Source organism: Rana temporaria, chromosome 2, assembly GCF_905171775.1.
Source record: "Rana temporaria chromosome 2, aRanTem1.1, whole genome shotgun sequence".
NCBI classification, from domain to species: domain Eukaryota; kingdom Metazoa; phylum Chordata; class Amphibia; order Anura; family Ranidae; genus Rana; species Rana temporaria.
In genome coordinates this window covers 241322276-241342067 of record NC_053490.1, presented here as the reverse complement: position 1 = coordinate 241342067, position 19792 = coordinate 241322276, and the positions used below count along the sequence as shown (strand labels likewise).

General features: G+C 43.3%; 1 protein-coding gene across 4 annotated transcripts in view; it reads left to right on the top strand.

Moving 5' to 3' along the window:
- Nucleotides 1-19792, top strand: part of GTF2IRD1 (GTF2I repeat domain containing 1) — a 132719-nt gene that overhangs the window by 43872 nt on the left and 69055 nt on the right. For all 4 annotated transcript variants that reach the window (XM_040336699.1, XM_040336698.1, XM_040336697.1 and 1 more), the window contains exon 2: nucleotides 14347-14478. In XM_040336699.1, the coding sequence (XP_040192633.1) occupies nucleotides 14353-14478 (126 nt within the window). In that variant the 5' untranslated portion in view covers nucleotides 14347-14352. The remainder of the gene's footprint in view (nucleotides 1-14346; nucleotides 14479-19792) is intronic.

Below are 19792 nucleotides of genomic sequence, written 5' to 3'. Positions count from 1 at the left end.
AAGCACAATTCCAGCCAAAAATAACAGGTTAAAAAATTACTTCAAAAGACAAAATAACAAACTGACATTTGTTGCAATATTCAGCTTCCATCTAGAGCAGCCTTTCTCAACCTTTTTACCCAAAAGCATATGTGTCAACACAAGGCCTGTGGGCCGTATCAGGCCCACCAAGCTATTTCATGTGGCCCTCAACTCCAGAGCTTTTTTTCAGCTGGAACATGGTGGAACTGAATTCCACCAGCTCTGGCTCTCACCCTCTGCTCCCTACTACCCACTGTCACTTGTAAACACAGAAGCCTTCTGCTTTAACAGAGACAGCTTTTCTCTCAGAGATCCCTGCCTGTGCTGCACTCAGGGTAGGGACAAGGGAGAGACATGTGCAGTGTGGGATGGGGCATCATGTGGTAACCTGCACTGTGATCCCTATCTGTGCCCGGGGGAACAGATTCCGATCAGTAATCTCCCTGCAAGTAAGAGAGGGGGGCAGAGATGCCTATACTGCTGGAAGGTACTTGGGCTGGGCCGAGTAGGTGACATGCAAAGAAGCTTGTAGGGGTGAGCAGAGGTAGGGGATGGAGGAAAGTGATGCAGAGGTCAAAGCCAAGGAGGGGTGGAAGGGAGATGTGAACAGCCTGTGAAAGAGAGCTGAACCCTTCACATTGTATATAGCAAACTTCTAAACCCTGCACTCTGTATGTAGCACACTACTCAACTCTGCACTCTGTGCAAAGCACACCCCTGAACTCTGCACTCTATACGTCGCTCACCCCTGAACTTTTTGCTTCCCTAAACCCTGCACTCCGTATGTAGCGCACTCCAGAACTCTGCACTATGTGCATAGGGCACACCTGAAATTGCACTCTAAACTCTGCACGTTTTACATAGCATATCCCTGAACTCAGCACATAACGCACTTTTGGTATTTATTGACTCTAAGATCTTCCCACTGTTAGTGCAATTTGACCACACCCATCATTCAATGGACTGGCAGGAAATGAGGGTGGGGGTTGAGTTCCTGCACCTTTTCTCTGAGGAAAAAAAGCATTGGATACATTTTCAGATACAAGCCATTTGAGGGCAATCTTATGAATTTATGAAATATGAAATTGAGTTTGACACCCCTGACCTAGAGAAACCCTTGCAATAATTTTCAGTTCTTGGGGAATCCCTGATAAAACAAATCCGTCAGAGGTCAGTGGGACAAATTCACCATACATTGGTGGTGACGGTGAAGAATACCTCTTTTACATTGGTGGTCTGAATGCCTCCTTACGGGTATCTTAAAAAAATCATTGCTGTGAAACCGCTGGCTCTGCAAAGTGGTGCTGGCCCTGGAAATATGCAGACACCATCAGATGAGAGTTTAATCAGCCATAGCTCAAGGAAATCCTTTAAACCACTGGAGGAACCCTAGGATTCCTCTGAACCCTTGTTGAGCAAAGCTGATCTCAAGATTTCCCGCCAAAATAAATTTTCTGATGATAGATGTCCTCAGTCTGATGGCCAGCATCATTTAACCCACTTCCTTTTTTTTAACAGAAGTGTTATGGCTTCTTGAATGAATACTATATTAAAAGTCATTACAGAGACACCTATGGATATGTATATCACCCCAGGGAGGGGCTGTTGTGGACAACAGATGAATATAGGCAGTTGACATGATGTTCTCCATATGTGAAATTCTCTTTTCATATACCGTATATACTCGAGTATAAGCCGACCCAAATATAAGCTGAGGCACCTAATTTTACCACAAAAAAATGGGGAAACTTACTAACTTGAGTATAAGCCTAGGGTGTCCATCTGCATGCCTCACTGTGCCCATGCCTCACTGTGCCCCTGCCCATGTAATGACCAAATGGTCAGCCAGTTTTAAATTCGCCTGATTTTTCACGGGACTTCGTGGTTCAGACAAATGCGTCAAAAGTGGGCTTAGGAGCTGTACTGTCTCAGATTATCAAGGGGGAGGAACACCCTGTTATATACCTCAGCCGAAAGTTGAAGGCCCATGAAGAGAATTATGCCACCATTGAGAAAGAATGTTTGGCAGTGAAATGGGCTTTAGATTCTCTCCGGTACTACCTCTTGGGTAGACAGTTTGAACTGGTGACGGATCATGCCCCATTGAAGTGGATGGCACAGAACAAAGAGACCAATAGGAGAATAAATAGGTGGTTCCTGGCCCTCCAGGAATTTAGTTTTGCAGTAATGCATCGCTCCGGTGCTAAAATAGGGAATGCAGATGGGTTGTCCCGAGTGCATGCCTGCCTGGCAACCTGTTTCCCAACCCTAGGGTTGAAACAAGAGGGGGGAGTATGTGACAGGAAGTCAGGTAAATCTGTGGGTGTTGTCACAGATGGGACATACATTTCTGCCTTGTTTAGACAATACACCAATTGTTATTAGGCGTCGGCTGCAAATGTAGCCAGAAATGGTCTAAGGGCGTTGGAAGACTTAAGCTGTTCAGAATGAGGCAATTAAGGCCTCTATAGGTAGTCCAGAGGATTACCACTGTTTTGCTGCATGCTGAGGCTTTCTGAGTGAAAGAGAGCAGTACTGAAAGTCTTCTGAGGAGGTGAGGAGAGGATTGATTTTTCTGTGTGATAAAAATCAAAAGACTATTGTTTTTCTGCTGTATGACCAGCACTGTCTACCCAGCAGTAGGCTGTGCTAGACTCCATAGATAGGTTCCTGTGTGGAAGGTAGATGCCCAAAGTGGCCAGGGTTTATTTTATGTTTGATTTTGTTTATGCTGTTTGGATGCTTGCACTTGTTTCCAGCAAGATTGAAGAATAAACCAAAATCTTTGTTTTCAACCGTCTTCGACTGCCTGTCTGTATAAATTCAGTGTGTGGTGAACCCATCCAAGGAGTCACACACCCCGCTACCAAGCTAACCCCTTACAACACATACAGTCATTTAGCAACTCCATTATTTCTCTTGTGATGTGGTGGCTGCATTGGTTTTCTTTGTTCAGGCTTTTCCCCGGTGATCTGACCAGTAGCACACGTCCTGTTCTAGGGCGTTGTATATCTATGGAAGAGCAGTGTAACCACCCTTGGACAGCAGCATTGTCAACCTGTAGGAAGGGTAGTAACATTAGATGGACTAGTAGACTGTCATACCTCCTTTGCACAGAGTGGCCTCGATCCTCCTCTTCCGGGGTCCCTCAGCGGTGCTCCTGACTCCTTCTCTTCTCTAGTGCCCCGTTGGAGAATCGTTCTTCCTCATGGCACTCGTGCGGGTGTGGTCCTGTGTCCTGCTGCTCCATCCATTGACATAGACAGCAGGACTCGACCCTGCCCCTGGCTCCCACATCATTGGTTTATTGACAGCAGTGAGAGCCAATGGCTGCGCTGCTATCAATCTATCCAATCAGGACCCAAGACACCGGCTGGAGTTGGTGTGCTCGTCCCCTTCTCTGGAAACACTGGGTTCAGGTAAGTAAAATGGGGGCTCTGGGGGGCAGCTGCATCACATGAGTTTTTTCACCTTAATGCATAGAATGCATTAAGGTGAAAAACCTTGAGGGTTTACAACTCCTTTAAAGCACAAAAACCTTGGAATATTGGACTTTACTGGTATCCAGAGAGAGGCGGCCACACCTTTTTTTTTGTAAAAAAATAACCATGTTTATTACAAAAAATGTAAAAACATTAATAAAACCATGTATTCATGCTATCATAGGGCACAATTTTCCATATTGAAACACCAACATGCCTAGATTTCAAGAGGTCAAAGCATTTCGCATAGTCGCTTCCTCAGGGACCTCAATATCTTGGCAGCATAGAAAATGGCCTAGCCAAAAGAAAAAATGCAGTAGTCGTCAATACATTAACTTATATCAGAGATCTAGGCAGCATGCTGCATCCCATATACAGCATGCTACCTAGATATACGTCTGCAGCATGGCACAGCAGGCAGAAGGGCGTATCTGTACATCCCCTTTAAGAAGCGGTTGTTGCGGACTCAATCGCTGCTGGCATACCCGCGATCGTCTCACGTAGAACGGTTAGTGTAAACACAACATCTGTTCTGCCTAGTGACACTGTCACTGATCGCGTTCCCTGTCATCGGGAACACGATCAGTGACATGTCACAGCAAGCCACTCCCCCCTACAGTAAGAATCACTCCATAGGAAACACTTAACTCCTACAGCGCCACCTAGTGGTTAACCCCTTCACTGCTAGTGACATTTTCACAGTAACCAGTGCATTTTGTATAGCACTGATCGCTGTAAAAATGACCATAGTCCCAAAAATGTGTCAAAAGTGTCCCATGTGTCTGCCATAATTAATGTCGCAGTCACGATAAAAATCGCAGATCACTGCCATTACTTGTAAAAAATAAATATTAATAAAAATGCTATAAAACTATCCCCTATTTTGTACACTGAGGGCCAGATTCTCAGTGGAGATACGACGGCGTATCTCCAGATACGCCGTCGTATCTCTGAGTCCGGCCGGTCGTATCTATGCGCCTGATTCTTGGAATCAGTTACGCATAGATATCTATTAGATCCGACAGGCGTAAGTCTCTTACGCCGTCCGATCGTAACTGCATATTTACGCCGGCCGATAGGGGTATGTAAGCTGATTTACGCGTCAAAATATGTAAATCAGCTAGATACGCAAATTCACGAACGTACGCCCGGCCGACGCAGTACAGTTACGCCGTTTACGTTAGGCTTTTCCTGGCGTATAGTTACCCCTGCTATATGGTGGCGTAAGTGCGGCGTACCAATGTTAAGTATGGCCGTCGTTCCTGCATCTAAATTTGAAAAAGTTACGTCGTTTGCGTAAGTCGTCCGTGAATGGGGCTGGACGTCATTTACGTTCATGTCGAAACCAATGACGTCCTTGTGGCGTACTTTGGAGCAATGCACACTGGGAAATTCCACGGACGGCGAATGCGCCGTTCAGGAAAAACGTCAATCACGTTGGGTCAAGCCTGATTTACATAACACACGCCCACCTCTTCACAATTTGAATTAGGCGGGCTTACACCGGCCTATTTACGCTATGTCGCCGCAACTTTTTTTTGAGAATACGGCACTTGCCTGTAAAAGTTGCGGAGGCATAACGTAAATAGGATACGTTACGCCCGCACAAAGTTGTGCCATTCTACGTGAATCTACCCCTATAACTTTTGTGCGAACCAATCAATAAACGCTTATTGCGATTTTTTTCACCAAAAATATGTAGAAGAATACGTATCGGCCTAAACTGAAGAAGAAATTTTTTTTTTTTTTATATCTTTTTTGGTGATATTTATTATAGCAAGAAGTAAAAAATATTGAATTTTTTCCAAAATTATCGCTATATTTTTGTTTATAGCGCAAAAAATAAAAAACACAGAGGTAATCAAATACCACCAAAAGAAAGCTCTATTTGTGGGAAAAAAAGAAAGTCAATTATGTTTGGGAGCCATGTGGCACAACCGCGCAATTGTTAGTTAAGCCGACGCAGTGCCGAATCGCAAAACCTGGCCTGGTCCTTTAGCTACAAAATGGTCCGGGGCTTCAGTGGTTAAAGTCAGAATTAAAATGTAATTTTGAAGATAAAAGTGTTACCTGTATAGGTCAGAAGTAGTCCTTAGAAAACATATTGGCAAGCAAAAAAAATTGGTCTAGTTCATAACATGTTTTTTTTTGTCTTTTGGCATTGCATGTCAGTCCTACGTAGTATTGTACTTAGCATATACACTTTATTTTGAGTGTTTTATTCCAATCCATAAAATACATTAACTGCATTGCATTGGCAACTTGAACCAGATCTTCTAACTCTAATTTGATTGCATTCTTAGGAGCCAAGAACTTTGGGCCAGATTCACAAGGAGATACGACGGAGTATCTCAGATACTCCGTCGTATCTCTCAGAGTATCTATGCGACTGATTCATAGAATCAGTTACGCATAGATATCCCTAAGATCCGGTGTAATTGTTTTACACTGTCGGATCTTTGGATGCAGTACCGCGGCCGCCGCTGGGGGGAGTTTGCGTCGTAAACCAGCGTCGGGTATGCAAATTAGGAGTTACGGCGATCCACGACAGTTTTTCGTGTTCGCTACGTCGCTGCTAGTCTAGTTTTCCGTCGCAAAGTTAGTCGTCGTTTTGGGTGCCCTAACTTTACACAGCACACGTATGTGTTGTATAAAGTATGGCCGTCGTTCCCGCGGCGAAATTTAAAAATTCACGTCGTTTGCGTAAGACGTCCGGGAATACGGAAGTACGCTACGCACGTCGCCGTTCGAAAAAAATGACATCACTTCGCGCAAAGCACGGCGGGAATTTCAAAACGGAGCATGCGCAGTAGGTCCGGCGCGGGAGCGCGCCTAATTTAAATGGCACACGCCCCTTTAAATTACGCGGGCTTACGCCAGAGGCCGCCAGCGAGGGTTTTCATTGCAAGTGCTTTGTGAATCAGGCACTTGCGATGAAAACTTGCGGCGGTGTAACGTATCTACGATACGTTACGCCACCGCACTTCTATGTGAATCTGGCCCTTTGTCACCAGAGCACAATACCCACGCTTTATGCCAGTAAATGGCCTGTTAACCTGAAGGAATTTGTTGAGTAATTCACAAATTGAATGGGTAATGGTTATCTAATAAAGAAAATCTATACCGCTGTGATAAATATTCACTAAGACATGTGTTTAGTTATGTATTGTGGGATCTTTATTTCTTAGGGTCGTATTTAGAAAATGGTGAAGGTTACGCCGTACATTTTCTAGTGAATTATTCACTGCATTTATGAAGTACATTCAACAGAAGGTTTTTCTTTGCGGCCATGTAGGTAATACCTTGGACTACAGGAGAGTCAGGACGCAGATAGAGAAAGGAGCTGTGTGTTAGTGGGCGTCCTGACTCTCCTGTAGTCCAAGGGAGGGGGCGAGCATGACACATGACACCCAGGGAGAAAGCCTTGCATTACTGTGTGTAGTTACAGACAGAAGAACAGGAAGTGAGGATTTCTCAGAATAAATAAGGACATTTAAAAGCAAAATGGAAGGATGAGGTAAGTGAAGGAGGACTGCACTAAGGTAAAGGAAGCTATTTAGGGGGAAAAAAATGTATTTTTACAACCCCTTTAAGTGGTTATTCAGTACAGAATTTGTCTGCAAAAAATCGGAAGAGCAAGACCACACATGCTCTGAAACAAAAGAATATATTACAATACAATACAGTATAACACATTACATCACTTCCAAAGTTGTATTCTGTTGTAGGATAATTTACATATGTTTAGTAACCACTTCATGTTCGATATAAGACTAGTGGGCAAAAAAAAACAAATATAGACGATCATTCGTCCGATATTCTCATCGTGTGTACGAGGCTTTAACCTTCAAAAATGAAAGTCAAAACCCAGCAGCCCCCACCACAGATCCTGATCTGATATAGATCTTTCTGGTAATTAGGTTTACTTGACACAACGGCAGAGCGAGGGACTGCAGTGAAACATGACCATTGATTCTGTATTCACCTCAGCAGGTTACCACTGCCATTGTGTAGAAATGTACATACAGTTTTCAGTTTCATTTCTTGGTCATTTGTGGCTACTTGCTATACCTCAAGTTTAAAGTGTAAGTTCACCTTTTTGTCCCTCCCCAGAATACATAATACCTATATAATAAATAATGAAACACACCCACACACGCACACATTTTTTTTGGCAAAATTTTGGCTGCTGCACATTTATTGGTATAAATAATTTATTAATAATCAATAATATAATGCATTTATTTAATTCAGAAATAACTAAAAACGAAATAACTAAAAACAACTTATCTCTCCATAAAATTTGCTAAGAAATCGGGTTGAAATACATGAACATAACCACAAGTCCCCCTTGTGGTTATGCCTTGCGACAAAAGGTAGGTGGGGAGGTCGCTGTACCGACGCTGGCTGACTGACAAATTGTCTCAGCTGACTCCTCTGCTAGGTCACATGGTACACTCTCTTCCCGCCCAAACTAGGGTTGCCACCTGTCCAGGATTCAGACTCCCTGAAGTCCGGACACATTATTTAGACTGGACTATGGCTTCCCAGCAGGGTTGCTGGCTGCAGTTGTGTAAGCTGAGAGTGTCTGTTACACTCTTTCACACTGCCCAAAGCCAGCACTGACAAATCCCCCCACCCCAAACACCCCTACCCCTCTGTGTCTGCCCACACTCAAATCCTCTGTGCTGAGCCTCAGAAAAGGAAAGTTGCGATCGGAATTTGAAGTCCAGCAGCCTCAGATACATCTGGATGAGAGGTGCTGACTGCCAAGGGGTGAGTGAGCTCACCATCCATCCCTGTCTGTGACTGAAGTCTCCCCCTTCTCTCTCCTGCCTCTGAGTAAGTAGGCAAATCAGGGTTGTCAGAGCACACCTTACATCAGAGTTCCCCTTTAACCAGAGGCCACAGTGTTTCCCCCTTACATCAGAGTCTTCTCTGTACATCAGAGTTCTCAGTGTTCCCCCTTAATTCAGGGTTCCCAGAGCATCCCTTATGTTAGAGGCCCCAGAGTTCTCCCTTACATCAGAGATTGCAGAGTCTCCTCTTGCAGTGAAAGGGAACTCAGCGAGTATAGATGTAAAAGGGGAACTCTGGACTCTAATGTAAAGGGGGACTCTGTGGACTCTGATGTAAAGGGGGACTCTGTGGACTCTGATGTAAAGGGGGACTCTGATGTAAAGGAGAACTCTGTGGACTCTGATGCAAAGGGGGACTCTGTGGACTCTGATGTAAAGGGGGACTCTTGTTATTAACTTCATTTGATTAAAAATTTTATTTAATAGCAACATCTATGTATAGTTTATACTATAAAAAATTGCAGTGCACCGCTAAAGTGTTTGTGCTTGACTTGATGAAATGGTGGCAACCCTAGCCCAAACTCATGTCTGAAATTTTAAAGGGCCAGCATCTCTGCACTGTTATCACCTGAGGTGAATCAAAACCCCAATTTAAATTTAGTTAAAAACTAGGAGCGAGGGGCAGCCGCATGCCCATGACCCCGGGCTCATATTCCTTCGCCCTCTTTTGACATTCTAGGTACTTTCGCACACAGTTTTTGAAGGATCTTGGCAGGTATTTGTTCCAAACATCTTGGGGAAATAACCACAGATCTTCTGTGGATGTATCATTTTTGGAGGCCCTGGAGCACCAGGACAGTGGAAACACCCACAAAATTGCCAAATTTTCGAAAGGCTCAGTCCAGGCAACAGGCAGAAATGTGGGCAATAAACAGTCCAGGGTCAGTAGGGGCAGCAGCCAGGGGCAACACTGCACTGATGTGGCGTGATCAGGAACATTGTTGCTGGCTGTACTGATCTGGTAACACTAGAGACTAGTGTGGCAGCAATCACGAACACTGTTGCTGACTTACACTGATCAGATGACACTGGGACTTATGTGGTGACAATCAGGGATACTGTTGCTGGCTTACACTGCAATTGGTGTGCATGGTGACCAGGGACACTGTAACTGGTATGGCAGTGAATACTTCTCAGTGGCGGCTGGTACTCAAAGTTTTTTGGGGGGGGAGCACAAACAAGCTGAAAAAAAAAAACATAAATTGCAGCCCCACTGTGCCCATCAAACACAACCACTGTGCCCATCTATTCCCGCCACTGTGCCATCAAACGCAGCCACTGTGCCCATCAATTGCCGCCAGTTTGCCCCATCAATTGACGCCAGTTTGCCCCATCAATTTCCGCCAGTTTACCCCATCAAATGCCGCCAGTTTGCCCCATCAAATGTTGCCAGTTTGCCTCATCAATTGCCGCCAGTTTGCCCTATCAATTGCCGCCAGTTTTCCCCATCAAATGCCACCAGTTTGCCCCATCAAATGCTGCCAGTTTGCCCCATTAATTGCCACCAGTTTACCCCATCAAATGCTGCCAGTTTGCCCCATCAAATGCCGCCAGTTTGCCCCATCAAATGTTTGCCCCCCCCCCCCCCCGGCGGCGACAATAGATAGATTCATGCAGTGGATGAATTTGTCTATTGTTGATTGACGGGAGCAGGAGAGAGGGGCATCGCTCCTGCACCCTCTATGGACGCACTGCCACTGGTAGTTCTGAATAGCTGTGTGAATGGCAGCCATCGCTCGTCACAGCGATCATATGATACCAGGGTGAAGCATCGCCACTCAGTACTCGGATTTGTGTTCCGCTTCCCAGGGAGCACACAGAGCACAGATCTGGGAGGAAGTTTGGGTACGCCCCACGAGATTGACACTTGTCGAGCAGTTAAAGCTGAATTTAAGGAATTCAGCCGCTTTGTAAAAAGTGCAGGCACACCATGAGTTAAGTCTAAGGAGGTGCATGGCATCTCCTGAAATTATCTCTATTATTTATATCTGACAGGTTTATGATACATGATATGATACTCGGGCTTCGAGAGAAGAGAGAGGGACACAGAGGAGCCATGTCGGCCCCTCCTCGCTGCTGCCCATTCAGAGAAGCCTTTGTATTTTGTGTATGAGTTCACATAATACAAAGGCTTCTGTGATGGGGCAGACATAGCAGCTGCAACAACTCTAATGTTGAAGATGCTTAGACCTGAAACATCAGTGTCAGACTTCTGGAAACAAAGTAGCCCTCTTCCAGGAGTGCAATAAAACCATCAGATGTAAATAATAGAGATAAGCTCAGGAGATGTCATGCAGCCTCTTAGACTTAACTTGCACGTTTTACAGAGAAGCTGATTTCCTGGTATTCAGCTTTAAGCTGAAAGTTCAATTGGGCTTTAAATAAACAGACTTGTAGAAGAATCATGGAGACTTCAGAGACCTAGGACTTCCAGAGCAGGAAGAATAAATGCTGACCTACAGTATGTATCTGGTTCTTTTATTTCACAATCAAGTTTTCTTTTCTGTGTTATTGTGATTGATCTTAAGCTTCTTTGGATCTTTCTCATCATTTTTTTCCCACAAATTGATTTTAACTTGCTAATAAATTGCTGAGCAGGAGATTTTAGAAATAATACAATTAGCCCAGTATTGAATGAAAGAATATCAAAGGCAACTGATTCAAAATGTTGTATACTAATCTGTGCAGACATCTGAGCTGCAAGCCCAAAAAGAGATATAAAAATTACCACCGTCTCCAGGCATACATATATTAAAACATCCTTAAATACTGCATATGCTTTTTAAATATAACTATAAACTTGAAATTTGTCTCTGTATTAGCCAGTCACGCTTTATTGAACTACATGGTGATGTCATTACTACTAATGGTGGAAGCTTTCTGAAAGTAGGAGAGATGACCTTATCAGTGTTGTTATTGCCCAGTTAGTAGGCTAAGGCAGCCCATAGATCCATAGGGCTAGATTCAGGTAGGGGGACGTAAGTTTGTGTGGGCGTAGCGTATGTTATTTACGCTACGCCGCCGCAATTTAGAGAGGCAAGTGCTGTATTCACAAAGCACTTGCCTCCTAAGTTATGGCGGCGTAGCGTAAATGGGCCGGCGTAAGCGCGCCTAATTCAAATGAGGATGAGAGGGGCGTGTTTATGTAAATGTCTAGTGACCCGACGTGATTGACGTTTTTTTACGAACGGCACATGCGCCGTCCGTGGACATATCCCAGCGAACGTAAATTACGTCAAGCCCAATTCGCGTACGACTTATGCAAACGACGTAAAAAGATAGGCCTGTTCTGACGTCCATACCTTGCATGGGCTGCCCCACCTAGGGTGCAGCTTTATCTTTACGCCGGCGTATCTCTAACGTAAACAGGGTAACTAATTGCGACGGGCGCGCGTACGTTTGTGAATTGGCGTATCTAGTCATTTGCATATTCTACGCCGAACTCAACGGAAGCGCCACCTAGCGGCCATCGTAAATATGCACCCTAAGTTACGACGGCGTAGGAGACTTAAGCCGCTCGTATCTTAGCCTAATTTAAGCGGATCTGGTTTCCAGAATACGCTTAAATTTACGACGGCATAGATTCAGAGTTACGACGACGTATCTACTGATACACCGGCGTAACTGTACCTGAATCTAGCCCATAATTTTTCTTCATTCAACCACAGGGTTGAATGGAAAAAAAAATTGCCAGATTCCCCCATCCACACATTCAAGGTGGATAGGACAATCTCCTTAGCTAGGCTATTGTGTTCTTATGCCGTGTACACACGACCGCTTTTCATGACGAGAAATATGCAATTTTTTTAAATTGGTCGTTAAAAACGATCGTGTGTAGGCTCCAGAGCATTTTTCTCTATGAGAAAAATGGGCATTAAAAATTTAGAACCTGCTCTGTTTTTTCTCGTTGTTTTTCACATTGTCGTTTTTCTTGTTGTGAAAAACAGTCGTGTGTAGGCTTTAACGACGGGGGAAAAAATGCGCATGCTCGGAAACAAGTTATGAGAAGGGAAATTTGCATAATTCGCCCAAAGATTGGCGCCATTCGAATGGAACTTCCCCTTTATAGTGCAGTTGTACGTCACCGCGCTTTGCTCGAGCATTTTTTATCGTGTGTATGCAAGGCAGGCTTGAGAGGAAGCACGTCGAGAAAAACTTATTTTTTTTCCATGACATGAAAAATGGTCGTGTGTACGCAGCATGACAGCGGGGAGTCTTCCTCGCCATCAGAGTACAATGATTAGTGCTGCTGGCTATAGTTGGCAGCACTGAGGGGGGAAAACCCAACATGTTTGGCTGGTTTAATAGATAGTCTGTGACTATTTCAGTAAACGTAAGATCCCTAGTTTATTTTAGCAGATAAAGAGAAGCTCCAGTCTCCCCCCAAAAAAAATTATTTCAGCAGCTACAAATACTGTAGCTGCTGACTTTTAATATAAGGACACTTACCTGTCCAATGATCCAGCGATTTCCTCACCTGGGCCTATTCTTCAATCACCTTTGCGTGCGGGTGCCGGAATCTTAGCTAAGGGAAAGCCGGAAGACTTCACTGCCGGTTTCCTAATTCGCATGTGCAGGTCACGCTGCAATTTGTAAATAGTCCCACAGTCTTCTGAGACCTGTATGTGTCCCTGAAGCCTGTGGGGGGAACTGGGGTGGTCATTGCTTTTTACTAATCAAATATGGATGCTGTAGGTCAAATTGTATCCAGTCATCGGTACGATTGCTGTTTCATTTTAATTTTATTTTAATATTTATTTTGGTTGAAACTAAACAATACTATTTAGGAAAAAAAAATTGTCGTTTGTTTTAAGCCAGATATACTGTTTATATGAAATGTTGCATATGGATAGCATGTAGTCTTCTATCCAACAAGCAGGTGGAGCTTTTCCTTTTTGCATGTTTTCCATTTATCTGCTTGTTGTAAAAAAATAATCTGTTGCTTACGAAGGTCTCTATAGCTAAAGCTTTAGACTTGGTTCACACTAGTGCGAATTGGATGCGGCAAATTTGCAATAGCAGTAGATTATGACTGGTTCTCTATTGACTTAGTTAATATTCCAATCGCACACCTTCCTGGAAAAACGGCCAATAAGTGCAAAAATGGGTGCTGAAGCGATCGCCAGCTGGGAACTGGAACAGCGAAGAGGTCCTGCGCGGCCTCGAAACGTTGCAATCCTTGTGATGTTTTCACTGCATTAAACTTTTGGACGTTTTCTATGATCCGCGGTGTGCTGGCGAATATGTTCGTATGGTTCTCTATTGAGCCGGTTCAGATATCTCCACAGCGGCTCTGGTGCGATTTGCACAGGAATGCTGTGCGTCTTTTGGTCCGTTTCAGGTCCGGATTTAGCCAAAAAGGACGCCAACGAGGATGCACCGGACTTCTGCTGTGAGCCGCTAAGTGCTCATATGTCAACCCAGCCTCAAAGTACACATGCGTTATTGTGTCTGTAAACTAAAGAGAATGCATCGTGGTTTTGTGATTTTTTTCTTTTTAATATTTATTTGGTTTGGGACTAAAAAATAAAATGTATAATTTTTTTTTTTTAAGCGAGATATATTTGAAATATTGGACATAGATAGTCTTTTGTCCAGCGAGTAGGTGAAGCTTCTTTTCACTCTGGAAATGATATGTAGGACAGTTACCGGTATAGGTAAAATAACACCAATTATGTTTATGTAGTGATGTTAGTGAAAGGCAATAAAAGGGAAAATTCATTGTGTAGGAAGCAGGATTGTTCCATCTCTCCCTAGCACTTTACAATATGTGTCTAAATGACATGAGCTGAAATAATCACATTACTGGGAGGTAAAAGCACCAAGTAAGAAGTAGAGCTACAGCAGACTGAGTAAAAGGACTGTGTTTGGCTCATTATCAATCCTTGTTGCCTTAACCTCTGACAATTTGCAGAGAATATTCTCTAATAGGTAGTGACTGAGTGCATAGATAATGATATTAACACATCCTGATTTCATTGCAGAAGAATATGGCACTGGCAGGAAAGCAGTATGAAGGATCCGTGAACAACTCCAGATCTGATATGTGGGTTTCAGCTGTTTCTAATGGAAAAGATGAAATTATCACAAGCCTTGTGTCTGCCTTAGATTCAATGGTAAGAACCATTACCAGCATCATTTTATGAACATTATATGCATATACGCTTTGTTTTTGTACAAACATATTTTTTATGAAGAATGTTAGTAACATCCAGCATTATAGATGTAAAGTACAGTATATGTAAAAGGATTGAACAAAATGAAGATAATGGTATTACAGTGGAACCTTGGTTTAAGAGTAAAGCCTCGTACACGAAAACTGCTGCCGAGTATACCGTGCGTGTGTACGAGGCTTTGAGGTTTCTCGTCAAGAAAACTGCCCAGAATCTAGACGAGAAAAATAGAGAACCTGCTCTCTATTTTCTCATCGTGAGATTCTCAGCAGTGTTTTCCTGCCGAGAAACCCGAGCGTGTGTATACTTACCTCTCCATGGAAACCCGTGCATGCTCGAAATGACTTTGACGCATGCACGGTAGTTTCCAAGGCATAGGTAGGGTGAAGCAAGATGGCTGCGACGGCATTGTATGTGACGAGCGCATGCTCGTCGTAGTCGATGACGTCACCGCGTTCGTGCCATTCAAAAGAACAGCGGTTCTTTTGAATGGTGTGTCTGTACACTCGGCCGGCAAGAGATTCTTGCCAGGAATCTCTTCAGGAAAAACAACGTTTTTGACTTTTTCCATCGGAAATTCCGACCGTGTGTATGCCCCATCGGATTATTTCCATTGGAAATTCCGATGAATTACGTCAGAGTTTAGATAGAGAACGTGTTCTCTTTTACTCCGATGGAATTCCGTCGGAATTCCGATGTGATTTTGGTTGGACAAAGGTCCGATCGTGTGTACGGGGCATTAGCCACTCTAGTGCACTTAGAACAATGTAGATAACATTTTTTTATTATTTAATATAAAATTGATGCTGCTCTAACATCTTTAAAGAAGCATCCATTTTTTATTATTTTGGTGTTTGTCGCTATATACTTGCCACTCACTAATTTAATTTTATTCTGTGCCCAATTTTTTTTGGGGGGGGGGGGGGGGGGGTAGCATTCTTTAATTAAACATTAGCACCATCATGGTCCTTTTTATGCACAGCAAATTAAGTTATTTTATAGATTTTCTTTCACTTTGTCCCCAGTGATGATAAAGTTGTTACTTGAGGATGATCACTTGTGTTTCCTTTCAGATTTTGCAACATTTTATTGAAGATAAGTACCTGTGCTTCCCTTTAGATTTTGCAACATTTTATAACGTAGTAAATGATGCAGCATCAATGAGATACAAGAGACTCAAAGAGAAATATCTAGTAGGCTAGGTTCACACTTGAGCTTCTTCAAGAATTCTTGAGTGTTTTTTTAATTAAAGTAAATGTAAAGCTTTCATTTCTCAGCTACACCCCTGGTTCTCTGCTCACAGGCTTTGACCGACAGCAATAGGAGCCAATGGCTCTTGCTCCTGTAGATGTGCACAGCGCTGGGCCAAGATCAGGCTGAGATGAGTATTAAGGTGGCAGGGGGGAGCTACTGTGAAAAGTTTTTTTACCCTAATGCAGAGAATGCATTAAGGTAAAAAAAACTTTTACCTTTACAACCACTTTAATGGTTTTTTTTTTTCAAAGTTAAAGAATACAGTACAGATACATATCAGAACAGATACATAACAGAGCTGTCTGTGAACCTACTCATAGCAGGAGAGACCAGAAGGGGGACCGCAACAGTGTTGATAGACTTGCTGCTTTTTTTATTGAACTGTCACTTGTTTTGGGGGTCCTGGTCATGCAGTATTACCTAAATTGTATGTATAGCCAGGGGCGGACTGACAACTCATGGGGCCCCCGGGCAATAGAAGAGTATGTGGCCCCTCTGGCTTACAGATGGCCACCACGCCAGGAGGTAGTGCAGAGGCGGGCAGCTAAAATCTTGGGATATTCACATTAAAAGCATGTCATTTTCGGACATATCAGGGACAGATCTAAAAAAAACACAGATTTTTACATACTGTCCCTGGTTTTACTGAGCCTGGCAACCCGGATGGGGCCCCCTAGTGGCATGGGGCCCTCGGGCAGTGCCCGAGTGACTCAATGGTCAGTCCGCCCCTGGTATAGCCAAAGCATTTTTTTGTAGTTTTAGATTTAGAGCAATAAAAGTTTAGAACCCCTGTCAGTTTTTAGTTTAATCTTATTTTTTTGGTAAGGAGGATGTACCAAGGGTGAGATTATAATATATCATTTTCAACAATGTATATCAACTGAACCAAAATAATAGATGTTTTGTTAGCCCTCAAGTTTAAAGGGATCAAAGTCATGGCTAGATTAGGGCCTATTTCTGAGTGGGGTAATACTTAAAAGGAGGAATTTATTTGGGCTGCAAGAGTAGTGAGGTATAGGGGTAGTAAGACAGGGAGCTGAGACAGATGTGAAAACAGCATCATGGCAGTATAAGATTAGAAGGAAGCCATTATAGAGAAAAAGGGGGTATGTGAAAGAATTCTTCATCATGTCTCAGTAACATCCGGGGGTTACTGCCCAGAAAACCAGGTCTTACATACTGTAACAGCAGTGGTGAACGGGGTGAACCTCAACTGCGGTTTGCAAGGATTACAATGCGCTTCTCTATGTGAGAACTCAGTATTAAGCCCCAGGCGTCACTCCACACAAACAGGAGTTTGGGGGGGTCTCTACATCATCTCTCTCTCACAGAAAGAAAGGCGTTGAACTACTAAGGATGGACGCATTACAACATGCGACCAGAGCTTAGCGCTTAAAATGATATTATTACGTTAAAGATCAAGATTCCAATACACCTCTATATGCAAGTGATTATCAGTATGGGACCCCAGGCGTCACTCCAGACAAGCAGGAGTTTGGGGGTTCTCTACATCATATCACTTTAAACATATAGGGATGTATTAGGTCACTAAGGGAGTTGGTATGGAAATACCATCAACCCTTGGCATAGAAAGGTTAGAGCGAACATGTTCAATAATTTAGGATAAGGCCTATAGGTGATTTGTACTTATGTCAAGCTCGTAGTAAATAGTAGTTGTAGTGACAACCAGTAGTTGCGTATGAGAGGCAATATAGCTTAGGTAATTATAGTTGCACATGAGAGGCAATTTAACTTGGGTAATTATAGTTGCATATGAGAAGCAATATAACTTTGGTAATTTGAAGATAGTTGGCCCTTTAAGGGATTCCTTAGCAAACAGTCCTTAGCACAATAATATATCCCAAATAGTATGTTGGTAGTCACAAGGCATAATAAGTAATAGCAATAGTATTAGATGGAACAAAAGCAGCAGATCTTCCTATGGCACTACAAGTGACACAACAGCTACTTATCCATTTGCAGGCTTCAGTGTAGTAAGCAGGGATTCCGCGGTGTAAGGTGTTCAGCAAGGAAGGCCTCAAGGTTATCCCCAGCAATGGCTCTGTGTTGCAGTATATGGAGCGATGGTACCAATAGGAGTAGCGTGGCCAAGCTACGGCTGATAATAATAGAACGTTGTCTGTGTACAGGTACCAGACAGCTGTAGTGCATTGGTAGTGATTTGAAAGAAGCGCCGTATAGTACGGTGCACTTCCGCGTTACACGGTGGAGCGCACGGGGCACCGCGCGATGACATCATCGGGCGGTCGCCGTAATGATTTCCAGCACGGAACGCATTACAGATAGAATGGGCACGAGGAGCGCCTGTTACACATACAAAGAAGAAGCAAAAGTTGTAGGACCCATGTTTTCAAAAACTGTTATGATCTGCAAATTTCCTGAGATAACAGATGTTCTAGATCTCTTATGGCATCTAAATCTACTGCCCATTTTGCCAAGGATGAAATGGTAGTAGATTTCTAGTGTCATGGTATAACAGTCCTTGCTGCTGAAAAAAAGTGTAGAAGACCATCTTTCTTAGCTGACTTGAGGATAATGGCTCAGGATAATAGAGGGTAATGCTAGGTACACATGGGAAGTTTTATTTTTCGTTAAACCCAGGGGGCTGAGCGAAAAAAACAAAAAAAAAAAACGGAGAGGTTGCCGTACTAACCTAGTGATGTTAGTGTTATGATCTCCCCTGCTGTACTATTGTGTTCTGATAGCGGGACTGTCAATGGCTGCTAGCGATGATCGAATCCTGTCTGGCTTCTATTAGGAAGGCTGCTGTACACACTGGCCAAATGTCGGCCGGTTTCTGTTGAACTGGCTGATACCAGCCAAAATTCGGCCCATGTGTACCCACCCTGAAGCTATTTTTAGTGTGTTTCTAGTTTGTGTTGCCATTAGCTTACAATTGAGTTTTGGAATCTTTGTCCAGAACTCATTAATCAGAGGACATTCCCACCAAATGTGTGTCATGGTCCCCTTCAATCTGTGGCATCACTAACACATTACTAGAATAGTTGAATAGATATGATTTAAGACAATGGGGCATTTACACCATCTTGTTTTTAGCTTAAAGTTCTTTTTTTGTGTTTTAGTGGCTGCTGACAATTTGTGTGTCAAGATAAAGCAACTGTCCCATTTTTTATTTTTTAGTGAGAAGATTCTATAATTTAGGAGGGTTATTATTCCAAATAAAAGTAGTGAGTGTTATGAAAACAAGCATGGGGCTTTAATAGGGACTGACTGAAAGATGTAAAGAAATTGTAGCTTAGCTGGTAGTAATCTCGGATTTGGGGAAGTTACTATAGAGACTAAAATGCTAAAACTCCTGAATGAAGAACCACTGTCAGTTTGTTTTTCTGCCTCTACTAGGTAGATTTGTCTTGGTGATCATTGTTTTCAAGACATAAAATAATTCATAATTCAAAATGTTTGAATTGTCGCTAGAACTAAAGGTAAGAAGATCCTACAGTGGGGACACTTGTTCCAGTGACAGTTATCTAAGAGAGGAACACTTTGTACTTTGTAGAGATATTCTCTCCACGGAAGATGTCCTTATAGACAATGGCCCAGATTCTCAAAGGGCTTACAACGGCGCAACGCCATGTACGCCGTCGTAAATCCTAATCTGGGCTGTCGTATCTATGCGACAGATTCTTAGAATCAGTTACGCATAGATATCCATTAGATCCGACAGGCGTAAGTCTCTTACGCCGTCGGATCTTAAATGCGATTTTTTTTTTGTCCGCTAGGTGTCGCCTTCCGTCGTTTTCCCCGTTGAGTATGCAAATTAGCTAGATACGCGAATTCCCGAACGTACGCGCGGTCGACGCAGTGAAGTTACGACGTTTACGTTAGGTTTGCCCAGCGGTTCTGCGGTTCTGGTAAGCCTGCATCGTGCGGGTATTGGTGAAGGTTTCAGATCTTCTTGGGCACCAACTTTGGAAAAATTTTAATTGAGTGGACTGTTCTTTATGAATTTTTGGGAACTTTT